At 42.1% G+C, this 17,667-nt stretch overlaps 1 protein-coding gene across 1 annotated transcript in view; it reads right to left on the bottom strand.

Annotated features, from left to right (window-relative positions):
* Positions 1–17,667, bottom strand: part of IFT81 (intraflagellar transport 81) — a 155,551-nt gene that overhangs the window by 80,093 nt on the left and 57,791 nt on the right. Inside the window, exons 9-10 of the mRNA XM_063454252.1 lie at positions 4,605–4,768; positions 3,866–3,958 (exon numbers count right to left, since the gene is read on the bottom strand). Coding sequence (XP_063310322.1) covers positions 3,866–3,958; positions 4,605–4,768 — 257 coding nt within the window. The remainder of the gene's footprint in view (positions 1–3,865; positions 3,959–4,604; positions 4,769–17,667) is intronic.

The following is a 17,667-nucleotide window of genomic DNA, read 5'->3' on the forward strand; positions in this document are numbered from 1 at the left end:
AGATAAAGTGTCCTGTCTATGTAGACGTTCCTTCTTAATTCTAGAGCCCCATTTTATCAGGATCCCTCTAATAACTCCCTTGTGTGCTTCCCAAACCCAGGGTTGTGAGACGTCGGCCGTGTCATTGTCAATGAAATAGTCATGAAGTGTCTTCTTTAGGTCCTCAACTACTCTGGTATCATCCAGAAGGGTCTCATTAAGTCTCCACTGTGCCTTATATTTAGCGGCGTTCGTTAGTGTTATAGTCAGAAATATTGGGGCGTGGTCCGACCAGGTGATATTGCCTATGGATGCATCCTGTAGCATATGGAGGTGTCTATGGCTCATGAATAACATGTAAATTCTAGAGTAGCTTTGCGCAACCGGGGAGAAATAGGTGTAGTCCCTATCCTGTGGGTGGGCCAGACGCCAGCAATCCATGAGCTGGTGGGAGAAAAGTGAGTTCGCCAGCAGGGTACGTTGGTGGCGCTTAGTGTCTGTGGTATGGGATGAACTGTCTACTGAGTGGTCGAGTACCATGTTCCAATCCCCTCCTACAATCACTATTCCTTCTGCAAAGCTCTCCAATTTGCTTAAACAGGACCGGGCAAAAGAACCCTGATCAGAGTTTGGTGCATATATGTTAGCGAGCGTTAGCAGGGATCCTTAACAATTCCCTTTAACAAATATAAATCTGCCCCCCGGGTTTGATTTAACGCTAGTATTCGTGAGGGCCGCTTGCGAGGTGAGAAGTATCGCTACCCCTCTGGATTTACTCTTATCATAATTACTATAAAGTGTTTGTTGGATATTTCGAGACCTGAGTCCTGGTCGGAAATCACCTCTGTAGTGCGTCTCCTGAATGAATGTAATGTCGGCCCTCTGTCTGTCAATTTCCTGTGCTAGTATATTACGCTTTTCCGGGGTGTTGAGGCCCCTCACATTTAGGGACATTATTTTAATGTGTGCCATCATCAGTTAAACGTATGTTTGATGCTGAGGATAGTGGTGCCGCAGGACTTTGCAGGCTAGAATTAGGGAGGGGAGGGGGTGTGGGTAGATAAAAACTATGTACATGTATATGATGCATAAGCGTCATATAGGTAGTGAGTTGGCGCTGCTCTTGTGGGAGACTAAGTCGTGTCCCCAAGTAAGTCACAAAGCGCCGCTCTGGTGGGGTGGGTGGAGATCTGGCCGCTGTGACAGGCCCTAGTGGGTTAGGGTGATAGATGAATAGATCGCGGGACTGTAATTCTCTAAAGGGTGCCCCCAGTAGTGGGGTTGGTAATAGTGTCCCGGTGGGTGGACCCGATACCGGGTTGTCTAAAGACCTTTATCTCTGAGTTGTGGGTTATTACTCACAATATTAGGTCCGGGAGAGCCCGGTTGGCGTTCGTTCAATGATGTAGTTAGGTATTGAGAATTCGTTAGATGACCACTAAGTCTAATATGGTACATAAGGGAAAGGCATCCCGTACATGCCCTCTATTTAGAGGTGTTTTAAGACCATATGGTTGCAATCAGGTGGCTAGATCGTGAAGTACACGGGCTATATAGCCCACTTGGTATGTTGTTACCCATAATATACTCGCAGAGCAAGAACAGCCTGAATGGGCTCAATATAACTGCGTTAATGTCCAGCCTAAGAATAAACAAATACAGACAAAACCATTGACTTTCTGCAATTTCTGTCTAGGCGTTGGCTGGGATAAAGGCCCTATATAGGGCTTAAGGTCTAGTATACCCTTAGTTCTTGTCCAAGGGTGGATTCCACAAGTTGAACCAGCCCTAAGGGTACATGTGACATAATGTTATAGCTCATATGCTTGTTTGGCGATGACAACAGGAATAAACTTTAGATAATTGCATGAAAATTTAGCGTAAAGGAGTAGCAGATATAAGGTAAAACCATTGGTATATGCTTCCTCAGAGTCTGAGGACAAATAAAGGATATGGGCATGCTTCAGGCTGCCCTGTCTCTCGTGTAGTGGGCGCATCAGACCCGGTCTGGTTCTGCCTTCTGCGTTTCTTCGGCGTTTTTTGCCATCTGGGTCTCTGCTGTTTCGGAGCGGATGTGGAGTGTGCCATACCGGTCCAGTCCTCGACCTCCGTAAGGGGTAGGCCCAAGGCCCGTTGAAAGTCCGGTACCTCCGCTGGTGTGGTGATGGTGTGTGCTCCATTGTGGGTTGTTACTGTAAGTGCAAACGGGAAGCTCCAGCGGAATTTGATCTGCTTCTCCATCAGCGCCAGGGTGACTGGCTTCAGTGCCCGCCTGGCCTGTAGCGTGGATGGTGAGAGGTCCTGGTATATGAGTACAGGGCGACCCTCAAACTGCAAGTCTCTGGTTTGCCTCGCTTTGCGAAAAATATCTTCTTTTAGAGGGAAATTATGGAGGCGGCAAATGAGGTTGCGGGGCTTGTCTAGCGGGAGATTCCTAGGCCTCGCCGCTCTGTGCGCCCTATCAAATTTGATCGCTGTTTCGGTGGGTCTGTCGAGGATCACACGTAAGTTGTTCCGTCGGCCCCTATTATCAACATCATCTAATTTCCTCTGGAGATACAGTATGGCCTCTGCGTGTAAGGTCTGCGTTTTGTGGCATTCTGTCCACAGTCTGTCATTGGATTCTTCGGTATCCTCTAGGGCCTGTACTCTGGCTCCCAGGTGTTGTACATCCGTGCTTACTGCAAGTAATTTTTCACTGAAGGAGTTCTCCAGTTTCTGGAACATATCAGCGAGATCTTTCTTCGAGGGCAATTGGGTGAGTAAGGATTTGATGTCAGTGTCCTCGTCTGAATCCACTGATGCTGAAGGACTGGGTGGTCGGCTGCCTCGTGTGTTGGTTGCGGGCGCCATTTTGTTCCGCGGCTGCGGGTCGGATTGCTCCGTGAAAAGTCTCCTCAGGGAGGATTTTGCGAGCGGGTAATCGGTAGCTGGGGTGTTGCCCGTGGTACCGCGCTGCTTTTTAGTTGTCAACGCTCGGTTTTAGTGCCGGATTTCGTTAGATTCCCCCTGTCATGCACGGAGCTCAGCGGTTATGCTGCCGGTCTCATTGGAGTCCTGGCCACGCCCCCCTCGTAAAAATATTTTAAAGAAATGTATATAAATTACAAAACAATCAAGAAAAAAAACGAAGTATCCATTTTTTCTAAAAATGTCCTTTGAACCAACATTTGAGACAATGCTGTACAAGTGCTCAGCAGCCCTGCTACTTCATATACATCTGGCCTTATCACCAATTAGATCCCTATTCACCCCTTCTGCTCTTCTCAAAAGGCATTCCACATCTCCAGACCGTCCATATCTAAAACATTTCTACAGTTATTCCATATCTCTGCAATATCAAATTATTCTACAAAACTAAAGGTGCTTAGATCTAGCTATATACTGACCCTAACATACACAATCCCATGATATCTACAATCTCCCTGTTTTAATCTATGGTATTAATTTTCTATCCATTTTTACCTACACGGGTTACATCTGCTCCACTCCCCTTCGACTCACACAGACATCAAAACCCATTTTTTTTTTTTGTTTGTTTTTTTTCTGGTTCTGTCTTGAAGGTTAATCATTATTATTGTTTTTCTCAATGTGTCCAGCTCTGTGGATTTGATTGGAGATACATACAAATGATAATAATAGTAATGTAATACAGGAGACTGAAAGCAGAAATGTCATCTTGTTTCGAGCATGATAAGACACCAAGGCAGGGAGTAGAAAAATAGAATTAAGAATTTCCAATGGAACCATACGTAGATCATGTAGCTTTGTACAACAAAAAACAATCTGGGGAGCAGGAAAACAAGAGAATGACACTACTGCAAACAACAAAATTACAATAATGGAAAATGACAATCAAGCGGCACTGACTGTGTGAAATACGTACCTGCTGCCTAAACATAGACACTTTGTCATCCATTGGGTCGTTTCTCATTCGTTTTTCAATCAGTTGATTGATTTCTGAATTTACTTCATGAATCTAAAATTGAAACATTAAAATGATGTCCTATATCACTTTATAAATATCCAAGTGTAATTTTGCTGTAGAAAGTGCATGGTTCAGTAAATTGACAATATCAAACCTTAAAGGAACACTCTAAGAAGCCTAATTAGGCTTTAATTAATAAGCATTGACAGAAGTTTCTTATGCCCAAGACAAATTGATGCAAACACAAAAAAAAAAAAACATTTATTGCATGAATTGTATAAACATTTTAAGAAAAGGATTACTAATTCTAATGTTCCAGGGATAATGAAATATTTAAATATTTCCAGAAAAGATATGGCACAATACGTGTATTTGGTGGTTTCTTGTGTTCTTATTTAAGCGTTATCTATTTCATTCCATTCTTCTGCTCAAACTTTAAATTTCCTCTGTCAATCACCAAATAATTGGAACTGCTCTTTCTCACTCTCCACTGAATACAGTTGTAAACAAACTTGGCTGCCCTTGTAATCAAAATGACATGCCTCTCGTGGCTTAGGGTTAGAAGGACACTCAAAGCGATAAAACCACTTATTGTTCTTGCAAATGTGATTTTCTCTGAAGATGAAGCATTAATAGTGTTATGTAATTACATTGATACATATTGCAAACAAAACAACAATATACCAAATGTACATACCTTGGATTCGAGTTCTGTAAGGTCAGACAGACTCATTTCTGGCTCATTAACAACCTTCTGCAGCAAACTCAAGGTGTGCCTTTTGCTCTCTAACTCCTTTGGAAGCTTTTCAGAAACCAAGTATGAATTAAATTTAATTTCTTCTTCAAGTCTTTTCATAAGGCCTAGACAGAACAGCAAAGATACAAACAATAGGCATTTAACCGCATTTTACCATGATAAAAGCTAAAATGTAGGCCAGACTCACATGAATAAAACAGTTTTCAATAGTTATATATATTATATCCCTGACAGTGGAAGGTTAGGCAATGCGAGAATGTTTGGAATATGTCTAAGACTGCTTTATTCATATTCAAAGCATTATTATGCAGTCAGGTGTGTGCGCACGCACGCACACACACAAGCGTGCACCCCAAAACTTTCAGTGCATGGACACAGAGGTACTGCAAGTATGCCACAAGAAAAGCATTGGATTTATATAGCAAGGATAGGTAAGACATGCTCCTGTGCTTCCAGAACCTGTGAGGAGAGCTAGGCAAAATAAATATTAGAGACAAACAGAAGAGAGGAAAGAAAAGGAAGGAAGTAGAGGCTACAGAGAGGATATAATGAGTGAAGTTTATGTCTAAGAGTCGTGTAATTAATTTCTTCCAATATTATGGATTGTCCTCATCTGTTTTCACGTCTATGGGCAGGAAGTTCCAAAACATCTCTGTACACATTGATGGGGAAGACTTCCTTTGTCTGCTTACGTATAATAACGGATTTATGAATTCCTATCACCTGATATCCAGGATGGTAAAGTATTTTTTTCCCCTTCAGCCCTGCCACAGCTGAGCAGCAGTGTTGATACAGTGTGATAGGACCTGGGCAGAGAGTGTGTGGCCTGCAGCTGACACAGACCATAGTAACTACTCCATCACCTACCGCCACTCAATAATGAGTCAAAGTGCAGCTATCGGAATTCCCAGCCTACACTTTTACACTCTGGGCAGCGGTCTGCGAGGGAGCGATTACCATGGTCTGGACCCGCTGAAGTTGCAGGGCTGGCATTTCCCTTAAGCCAATTTTGTAGTCACCTAGGGTGGTTTTTAAGAGAGGGAGCCCAGGCAGAAGTTGCCTGTCTGTCACTACACCTATTGCCAATGCAAAAATCCTCTTCCTCCTGTTGGATGGCAGTTCTTTAAAAATACATCTCAAGGCACCATAACAATTTCAATGCAAAAAAGTAGTCATGGTGGGAGCATGTCCCAGGGGCCATCGTACATGCAGTGTTTTAAACATTTAACAAACGGTATAACCAAAGTCTGCAAACAGGCACCTGATCACTCTGACCCTGTACTTCCACTCAATGTCCAAGGTTTCAATCAGGAAGCCTTGGACCGGGCGCCCCTGAGAGTGTCAGCTACTCACAGAGGCTATCCATTGAGAAAAGTGTTTAACAGTTTAATCCCTTAAGGTAGGAACATGTCTGGGACCTCCTTGTGCCATAACAACTTAATTGCAATAAAGTGCTAGGAGTGCCTGTGATGAAAGTAACCTCATCACTGGCTTTTGGAGGGGCCTGTTTGCCAGCCTCCTACCCTGTGATTATGGCCCTGTGAAAAACTGAAGCACTGACTGACCGGGCACCCAGACCATCAAGGGTTCTTGGAGGGGCCTGCTGGCCAGCCTATTGCCTCAGGACTGTGGGCCCTGCAATATACCTTGCCCAATGCACTTTAAAAGGCTCTGTTCATGTGAAGTATGTACTTTTGTACTCCAGACAGAGAGACCGACTGTTAGCCCTAATTCTCTGGAACTGTTTTGGGCATGGGACCATTTGCACAGTGGGTCAAAAATAAGACTTCCAGGAATTTCCTGAACCCCTGCTCTGATCTGGGTGATTTTGGGATATGTTGTTCATCCAGATCAGGGCTATGGGGATATGTTGTTTTGGGGTACTTTTGGGGTTTTGTAAAATATTTTTCTGCCTGGAGATAATTGGCTTAATACAGTATCTGATCCAATTATCTCACAGGCAGATGGGAGGGAGTGTATGTTTGTTGTGGGAATGTCGTACATTTAATGACTGTTCTGATTGTTTTGTAACAATTGTCATCCTGTCCCCCACAAGGTCCACGTGGGTGTTCCCTTGCATGGGGACTTGCATAAAAGGCCAGCTGTGGCTTCCATTAAACAAGATGTTTTACCCCTTCATGAAGTCTTGGCTCATGTTTGGGGGATTGGAGAACTACACTCTGGAGATTGCTATATAACAATACTCCCCTAAGTATAATCACTAGCTCTTCTAAGAGCTGTTCCTGCTACGCTCTCTGGACGAGGAGAGGTCTACCTACTGGAAGCTGGATCCTGGTCTTGGATCCAGGGTGAGTGGAGGACGGCGAGACCCCAACCAAGCTGCAGCGGTTCGTGGGATTTACAGTGGTTATGGTGTTCCAGTGCAGTGCTTATGGTACTCGATTATCGGAGGTACTCGGTCGGGGTGCAGGTGGTCCGTCACAGTGCCTCTTTAAGGGGCGGTGTCAGGCTCAGCAGCAGCAATTGCCATTTGCTTACTGCTGGGAATCATCCTGTAGCCTGGTACTAGAGCTTACTCCCATCCCCTTAAAAAATAAAATAAAAAACATAATTATTTGTTATATGTAATCAGCATAGAGGGTGCAGTGCCATCATGCTGCTTCAGTGAGCAGAGACTTGCCCCCCCCCCACAAGACCACCATTGAGCCTTAAAGGACCACTATAGTGCCAGGAAAACATACCGGGCTCTGGAGAGAGGAAGGGGTTAACACTTACCTTTCTCCAGCGCCGGGCAGGGAGCTTTCCTCCTCCTCTCCTCCTTCCTCGCGACGTCATCGGCTGAATGCGCATGCACGGCAGGAGCCGCGCGCGCATTCAGCCGGTCGCATAGGAAAGCATTTACAATGCTTTCCTATGGACGCTGGCGCCTTCTCACTGTGATTTTCACAGTGACAAGCACGCAAGCGCCTCTAGCGGCTGTCAATGAGACAGCCACTAGAGGCTCTGGAGGCTGGATTAACCCTCAGTATAAACATAGCAGTTTCTCTGAAACTGCTATGTTTATAAAAAAAAAAGGGTTAATCCTAGAGGGACCAGGCACCCAGACCACTTCATTAAGCTGAAGTGGTCTGGGTGCCTAGAGTGGTCCTTTAAGACATTCTGGGTCACCAAATAGGTTTAAAGATACACTGCCCAAATACAAAAGTAAAAATATGATTTTTGTAAATATATCAATGAAAACAAGCATGTATTTAATGATGCATTTTTTCCATAAAGAGTATATCTAAAAACAGTTTGCAAAAGCTGCAGATTTTGTCTGAAGTCTTTGTAAGTCTTTCTTCCCCAGCCTAGACTTTATGTGGCTGTTCAATCATAGACTTCCTAGTGCAGCTAAATGAGAAGTCTTTGCAAGACCGGTACTCTGGGCAATTATCTGCCTCTTGAGTTAAGCTCCACTGAGGTTGTCTGATTGACAGCAAAAAGGGTGTAAGATTTAAAAATGCGCAAATTTCCATTGAAATCTGCACTTTTTGGAAAATGAAAATAAATAAAGAGAGGACGCACTCCTCCTACATAAAGAACTTAAACAAGCTAAGGTGCTTTAGGTGCTCCGTTATTCCCTGCTGGACTATAAGGCATCATAGCCCCTTCCCTGTAGAAAGGTAAGTGGGAGGGGGCACAGGGGGGACACAAACATAGAGCACCCTTACAAACACTGCGAACTACCCCCACACATTGCACACAGCCTACGCCACCCATGCGCACATTACACACAGCCAGCAACTTCCACACACACACATTACACACAGATAGTGCACAGAACATGCACTTTACACACACATAAACTACACACAACCAACACACGTACAATTACACACAGACCGATTGCGCACACACTACACAATGCCAACACACTATTGGGGAGAACAGAGAGAGATACACTCTAGGTAGAGGCCCCATTTTTTCTAATTAAAATTATTACATGGGTCATGACAAGTAGCTTAGTCATGAGAATCGGGTAGATTGGGCTACCACTTTAGTCCCTTGGACAAGTTTTATTTCTTTTTTTTCCCCCACATGTCGCTCGTAAGCAATACTATGGAAAATTTAAGCTGGTCAATCATGGCTCAACATATCCCATAGTTGCTGTAGATGTTATAGTAAATTGAACTGAAAAGAACATATTGTTTTTTCATGGCATCCATGTTAAGATCTAGAGATTGAGTAGGTTGCAGCTGGTCTAGAACCAGGAACGTCTGATGGTAGTATTTTATTTCCACTGTGTTCCAATAGAATACATTTAGGGTTCCAAGTCATGTGGCATCTAATGTGCCCACCATAATAATTAACTGCATTCTAGAAAGAATCCAGCTGTAGGGCATTATTATTCTACCCTTGTTTAAACAGCCTATTTAACGTGTCAAAAGTAAATCCTTAGAAGTTTTCTTTTTGGCACTTAAAGTTCTGATCGTAAGATAATGACATTAACTACTAGGACTTTGCTTTAAACTCTGATTTATATTCAGTTGAAGAAGACCTTTCCCAGATTAAAATTGGTATGATTGGTAACAGCTCAATTTCAGTAGACTGTGGTGAAACCAACGTAATTGCAAAAATGAAATGCGCTAATCAGTAATATTTATGTTGCGTATTACACTTCACAAACAGACTTATGAGCTTACTTTAGCTAAGAAGCAAATTCATTTCCTGGTGTAAGTGCAGGTTTAGCACTACACTGGGAAAATAACTGAGGTTACTGCGTTAATAAACCTGAAAACAGCAACACTTCATCTCTGTTTGCTGTTATAATGTCAGGGCCGTGCCTCCCTTCCGTTGTACTTACAGAACCAGGTTACTTGTGCCATTACTAGCCACATCTGATTGCAGCCTTGCTGGTTTGGTGGTATTCCTGGGAGCCATGAGCTTCTGGCAGCATCTTTCCTGATGATTATATGGTGGCCAGCATTCTACTTGTGTTGGTGATGGCCATGCAGGATCTAGCGATATCCTCATCCAAAATTAACAACGTAGGGGTATGCTCACTCAACAGGGCGCAAGATATAACAGAGATGGACAAAAACTGCACAAACATTATGGTGGTGCCACGAGTACGACGCAGAAGAGTGTGTATTCCAGACACAATTGTTTAAGACTGCTCCAGGCATTGTATCATTGCTTGTTTTTTTTTTACATTTGAAGTTTGTTGAAGAAGGATGCAAAAGGGAAGACATGAAGACTGGGTTATAGAAACATAGACATAGAATGTGACGGCAGATAAGAACCATTCGGCCCATCTAGTCTGCCCAGTTTTCTAAATACTTTCATTAGTCCCTGGCCTTATCTTATAGTTAGGATAGCCTTATGCCTATCCCACGCATGCTTAAACTCCTTTACTGTGTTAACCTCTACCACTTCAGCTGGAAGGCTATTCCATGCATCCACTACCCTCTCAGTAAAGTAATACTTCCTGATATTATTTTTAAACCTTTGTCCCTCTAATTTAAGACTATGTCCTCTTGTTGTGGTAGTTTTTCTTCTTTTAAATATAGTCTCCTCCTTTACTGTGTTGATTCCCTTTATGTATTTAAATGTTTCTATCATATCCCCCCTGTCTCGTCTTTCCTCCAAGCTATACATGTTAAGATCCTTTAACCTTTCCTGGTAAGTTTTATCCTGCAATCCATGAAACAGTTTAGTAACCCTTCTTTGAACTCTCTCTAAGGTATCAATATCCTTCTGAAGATAGGGTCTCCAGTACTGTGTACAGTACTCCAAGTGAGGTCTCACCAGTGTTCTGTACAATGGCATGAGCACTTCCCTCTTTCTACTGCTAATACCTCTCCCTATACAACCAAGCATTCTGCTAGCATTTCCTGCTGCTCTATTACATTGTCTGCCTACCTTTAAGTCATCAGAAATAATCACCCCTAAATCCCTTTCCTCAGATGTTGAGGTTAGGACTCTATCAAATATTTTGTACTCTACCCTTGGGTTTTTACGTCCAAGATGCATTATCTTGCACTTATCCACATTAAATGTCAGTTGCCACAACTCTGACCATTTTTCTAGTTTACCTAAATCATTTTCCATTTGGCTTATCCCTCCTGGAACATCAACCCTGTTACATATCTTAGTATCATCCGCAAAAAGACACACCTTACCATCAAGACCTTCTGCAATATCACTAATAAAAATATTAAAGAGAATGGGTCCAAGTACAGATCCCTGAGGTACCCCACTGGTGACAAGCCCAAGCTTCGAATATACTCCATTGACTACAACCCTCTGTTGCCTGTCACTCAGCCACTGCCTTACCCATTCAACAATATTGGAATCCAAACTCAAAGATTGTAGTTTATTGATAAGCCTTCTATGTGCAACAGTGTCAAAAGCCTTACTGAAATCTAGGTAAGCAATGTCTACTGCACCACCCTGATCTATAATTTTAGTTACCCAATCAAAAAAATCAATAAGATTAGTTTGGCATGATCTCCCTGAAGTAAACCCATGTTGTCTCTGGTCTTGAAATCCATGTGTTTTTAGATGTTCAACAATCCTATCCTTTAACATGGTTTCCATCACTTTCCCCACTACTGAAGTAAGGCTTACTGGCCTATAGTTGCCCGACTCCTCCCTATTACCTTTCTTGTGAATGGGCACAACATTCGCTAACTTCCAATCTTCTGGGACTACTCCTGTTATCAATGATTGGTTAAATAAATCTGTTAATGGTTTTGCTAGTACACCACTAAGCTCTTTTAATAGCTTTGGGTGTATTCCATCAGGTCCCATTGACTTATTTGTCTTTACTTTTGACAGTTGAAATAGAACCTCTTCCTCTGTAAACTCACGTGTAATAAATGACTCATTTATCCTTTTTCTTAACTGAGGTCCCTTTCCTTCATTTTCATCTGTAAATACCGAACAAAAATATTCATTGAGGCAGTCAGCTAGACCTTTATCCTCATCTACATACCTTCCTTCTTTTGTTTTTAATCTAACTAATCCTTGTTTTACTTTTCTTTTCTCATTTATGTATCTAAAAAAAGTTTTGTCCCCCTTTTTTACCGACTGTGCTATTTTCTCTTCTGTGTGGGATTTGGAAGCTCTTATAACTTGCTTAGCCTCTTTCTGCCTAATCTTATAGGTCATTCTGTCTTCCTCACTCTGGGTTTTTTTATAATTACTAAATGCTAACTTTTTGTTTTTTACTATTTTGGCCACATCTGCGGAGTACCACAGTGGTTTCTTGAATTTTTTGCTTTTACTGACAAGCCTAATGCAATTTTCTGTTGCCTTCAGTAGTGCAACTTTTAAATAATCCCATTTCTTTTGGACTCCATATAAATTGCTCCAGTCTGATAATGACTCCTTTACACATATTCTAATTTTAGAAAAGTCTGTTTTTCTAAAGTCTAAAACTTTTGTTTTTGTGTGGTGTGACTCAGTCACTGTTCTTATATTAAACCACACTGACTGATGATCACTGGATCCTAAACTTTCACCTACAGTAATATCTGATACCAAATCTCCATTTGTTAACACTAAATCTAGTATGGCCTCTTTACGAGTTGGCTCCTCAACGACTTGTTTTAGAGACAATCCCAGTAGGGAGTTTAGAATATGTGTGCTCCTGGCACAAGTAGCTATTTTTGTTTTCCAATTCACATCAGGAAGATTAAAGTCACCCATGATGATAACTTCCCCCTTCATTGTCATTTTAGCTATTTCTTCAACTAGTAGATTATCTAACTCTTCAATTTGTCCTGGGGGCCTATAAATCACACCTACACGAGTTACTGTGTGATTACCAAATTCTAACGTAACCCAAACGGACTCTATGTTCGCCTCACTAACCTTTATTAGGCTAGATTTTATGCTATCCTTTACATACAGGGCCACCCCTCCCCCTTTCTTGCCTTCCCTGTCTTTTCTATATAAAGAGTACCCTGGTATTGCTATGTCCCAGTCATTTTTCTCATTATACCATGTCTCAGTAACAGCGACTAAATCTACACTATCAGTTGCCATTATTGCCACAAGTTCATGGATCTTATTCCCTAAACTGCGAGCATTTGTAGACATGACTCTAAGCTTATCATTTTTTAACACACTTGCTACAGGCACCTTCTGTCCTTGTTTTGGGGGACAATTGGATTGATGTTTTATCACCCTTTTGCCCCCCCCTCCTAGTTTAAAAACATCCTAGCAAAACCTCTGAACTGCTCACTGAGAACATTTGTTCCCTTTTGAGAAAGATGCAAACCATCTTTTTTGTACAGTTTAATTCCATTCCAAACAGAGCTACCATGAGCAATAAAGCCAAATCCTTGCTCCCGACACCATTCACCAAGCCACAAGTTAAAGTCCCTAATACGCATCCGCCTGTCGTTCTGAGTGTTATGCACAGGCAGAACTTCAGAGAATGACAGTGTGGAAGCAACCTGCCGTATATCATTGGCAAAAACACTAAAAACTTCCTTAACCTCTGAAACCTCATTGCAAGCCAAGTCATTTGTCCCTAAATGGACAAGTACATCCAATTCCCCTTCCTGCTTTGCTCGCTTAACAATATTACAGATACGTCTCCTGTCTCTCTGAGCAGTAGCTCCGGGAAGACACCTCACAAGACCACCATTGTCCATCTCCACACCTCTTATGATGGAATCCCCCAACAACAACTGCTTTCTATTAGGCCTCACCATAGTCTTCAAGCCTCTCTGCACAACACCACTAGCCTCAGTGCCTCTCTGCACAACACCACTAGCCTCAGTGCCTCTCTGCACAACACCACTAGCCTCAGTGCCTCTCTGCACAACACCACTAGCCTCAGTGCCTCTCTGCACAACACCACTAGCCTCAGTGCCTCTCTGCACAACACCACTAGCCTCAGTGCCTCTCTGCACAACACCACTAGCCTCAGTGCCTCTCTGCACAACACCACTAGCCTCAGTTCCTCTCTGCACAACACCACTAGCCTCAGTGCCTCTCTGCACAACACCACTAGCATCAGTGCCTCTCTGCACAACACCACTAGCCTCAGTGCCTCTCTGCACAACACCACTAGCCTCAGTGCCTCTCTGCACAACACCACTAGCCTCAGTGCCTCTCTGCACAACACCACTAGCCTCAGTGCCTCTCTGCACAACACCACTAGCCTCAGTGCCTCTCTGCACAACACCACTAGCCTCAGTGCCTATCTCCAGGACACCACTACACTCTGAAAGTGCAGAAAATGAATTATGTAGAACAACAGACTGTGCAATATGCCTTTTATCCACAACTCCAAGTCTACCAGATCCTACAGTAATCCATCTGCCATTCCTAGTATGTCTCTGCGGCAATGGCTTTGCAGCAGTTCCAGCCTGAATTTGTTTACCAGATAATTTACAAATCTCAGACTTCAAAAATACAATCTCCTGCCGCAAGATAGAGAACTGTCTACAGATTAGACAACAACCAAACCTCCAAAAAGTGGAACGTGAAACAAATGCAAAGCAACTATTACACTGAACTAAGTCTGCCATTCCAATGAGGCGAATAATTTAAATCAAACAAATTTTACCTTTTTTTTTTTTTTTTATTTATCCTCCTGGATACCTCAGATTACCTCCAGTTTATCTCCAGAATATCTCCAACCACACACACACTTAGAAGCAACACTTAGATGAAGCAACCAGGCTCTATTAGCCAAGCTAATGACAACTACCCTTATATACTCCTAAAATCACCTCCCACTAGGAATGTTTAACACCTGGGTAGGCCTCTGCTTATTAGCAAACAATAGCTAATTTAAATAGCAATCAATAGCAAGTAGCTACCTAATCCAATCAAATGCCTTATAATTACCAACAGGAAATCAAACCTTGTGCAGTCAGTAACCTTTTCCTACAGATGAATCTTACCTGTAACAGTAAAAAAGAACTCTTAGCACAACTCTTAGACAGTTGAAGCTTCTGTAAAACTCTCCAGAATATCTCCAACCACACACACACTTAGAAGCAACACTTAGATGAAGCAACCAAGCTCTATTATCAAATAATAATCACTCCTACCATGAATTTTTTAACTGTATTCAGTACAATACTGAGAGGGGCTCAGTATTGTGCTGAATACACCCAGAGCCAGGTAGAAGGTGTTCTGGGACATGAGAGTGTTCCATATATAGGGAGTGATGGGAATATTTGTTCATATTTGTACTATATACTTGTAACTTTTTTTTTAGGTATATAGGAAGCACATCTACGTATTCTAGCAATATATAGGTATATGTTTTTAAATCACAAACACTTTATGTTTATTGCACAAACTGCAACACTTTTAATACAAATTATAACTTTTAATTGTCTGGAGTGCATAAGTTGCATAATACTTTCTTTAAAATGGGTCTTTGATCTGTAGTTTTGCACTGAAAAAAGCACTTTTCATGTAGATGATTGATAACTATGCATCTCCTTCTAAATCCTCAAAATATAAACACTCTATAAAACCTTTAAATCCTGCTCCCATCTTTTCTTCCATTCTATCCTTTTAATCCTAGCAGCTGGTGATGTCTCTTCAAAACGGTCACACACTTACAAACCCATCATATGCTAACTCCAACCATCACTCCAATCTCATACCCATCTCACGCTACTCTTCCGCTAAATACTCCTTCCATACTGCCCTCTGGAATGCATGCTCTGTTTGCAGTGTTACTAAATACACAGCTGTGCATGATCTTTTCATCTCTCGTTCCCTACAATTGCTAGCATTAACTGAAACATGGCTCTCTCCTTCTGACATTGCTAGCCCTGCCTCTTTATCCTTTGGTGGTCTTCAATTTTCCCACAACCCAAGAAACTCTGAAAAATGAGGTGGTGGTGTACGGTTTCTGCTCTCACCTTACTGCTCCTTCAAACCTCAAACCCACAACCCATTCCCTCTCTTTCTCATCATTTGAGAGTCATTCAATCAGCCTTTTCAAACCCATCTCTGCTAACATTGCTGTTATCTTTTGTCCCCCTGGTTCCCCACTTCTCTTCCTTGACCACTTTGCTGCCTGGCTTCCTTACTTCCTCTCCTCTAACATTCCATCTGTAATTCTCAGAGACTTCAACATTCCCATTAACCCACCCTTGACCCCAGCAGCCTCCAAACTACTTTCTATTACCTTCTCCCTTGGGCTATCACAGTGGGCTAATTCCCCCACCCATGTAGCAGGCAATACTCTAGACCTTATTTTAATTCATGAATGTACAGTCTCTAACATCTGCAACACTCTATTTCCTCTCTCAGATCATCATCTCCTAACATTTACTCTCAATAGCCCCCTCCCCCAAAACCTCAGCCTAACCCCCCTCAACTCAGAAGGAATCTGAGTTCTAAAAAACCTCCAGCAGCTGTCAGCTGATATTGATTCCCAACTATTATCAATTCCTGTTTACTAATGTCCCTCACTGGCTATCTCCTCATATAACTTTACCCTCACCTCAGCCCTGGACGCTGCAGCCCCTCTCCAAATACTCACCTCGAGGAAAATACGCCCCCAACCATGGCACACTAAATTAACACGCTACATGCAGCGATGTTCCCGTTCTGCTGAACACTGCTGGAGGAAGTCTTACATCGAGTCAGACTTTCTACACTACAAATTCATATTGCGTTCCTACAGCACAGCCCTTGCAATTATACTTTTCTTCTCTTATTAGCTCATGCTCTCGCAATCCCAGGCGTCTCTTTGATACCTTTAACTCTCTTCTTTGCCCTTCTGCGGCCACTCCCCAAATTAACCTTACAGCCGATAGTTTTTCATGCTACTTTACTGACAAGATTGAACAGCTAAGGAAAGAATTATTTAGAAGGAGGGGTGCTCTATGATGCAGGCTTTTTAAGGGAGTAACCCTTGGTAATAATAGATTTACTAAATTTGGAAATTGCCCGCAGGTATATGTAATTAAAACTTATCATTTATTAATATATTTAAAATAAACTGAAAATATATCACACAGTGAGAAAGAAGGTACTATCGTGAAAAAAATAATTTGATAGACCCTATAAAGACAGAAAAGAAAAAAATAAGAAAGAAATATGTGTTTAAACTACCGTATATTGTATATTGTTTAAATTCCCTTGTCAATTAGCTAGTCTCTTAGTAAAATTGGCAACAAAAATGCAACAAATATATATCTTGGTTGCTACTCAGAGAGAATAACAAAGTGTAGTTATTCAATCAAAGATAGTAGCAGAGGTAGCTAGTTGAACTGGAGTGTCAAAAAAAAAAATTACATTCAATAGTCCATGTAGTACTGAATAATATGGAGCTATATAGGTTAAGTTAATATTAGTAGCAAAGGTTTCTTGTAGGTACTTCCAATACAATTTCTGTCTACTAGTCTTGTAAGGAGGTACAATTTCTGTCCAATAGATGCTCACTATCGCTATCAATCTTTCTGTCTTGTAGGAAAGTGAATACCTATGCTGTGCCTTCAAGGGCACCTATTAGCTTTTGCATTGAGATTCTAAGGTTACTGTCTCTATGTGCCTTCAGATCAAGTTAAACACCCAGTATCTACTTGCTGTCAGGAACAGCTTCTATACTAGATCAGGTAATACAGTCTTAGAGAGGAAAAAAAGACGGCTGCATTTAAATGACTAATCAAAGTGATCTGCTCACACGGTGAAATATCGTCGAGGGACAGATTAAAGAACTCTAAAGTCTAAAGTCAAAATGCCGACATGCGGTAATCTTCTGAGCCTGAGCCCCGACGCGCGTCTCACTAGGCGGGCTCTTCAGGGGGAATAAAAATAAATAAAAAGCTAAGGAAAGAATTCTCACCACCTTGCCCCTCACTTTCTCAACCACACTTGGATCATGCCTCACCAACCCTTCTGACCTTCTCCCAGGCTACTGAAGAACTTGCACGCTTGATCCTGTCCCATCTCACCTGATCAGATCTCTATCCTCTTGTCTTGTGCCCTCCTTAACACACATCTTCAACTGCTCTCTTTCTTCTGGCACTGTCCCTGCTGTCCTTAAACATGCTACTGTAGTACCCATCTT

This window comes from Pelobates fuscus, chromosome 5 (genome assembly GCF_036172605.1).
Source record: "Pelobates fuscus isolate aPelFus1 chromosome 5, aPelFus1.pri, whole genome shotgun sequence".
Classification (NCBI taxonomy): domain Eukaryota; kingdom Metazoa; phylum Chordata; class Amphibia; order Anura; family Pelobatidae; genus Pelobates; species Pelobates fuscus.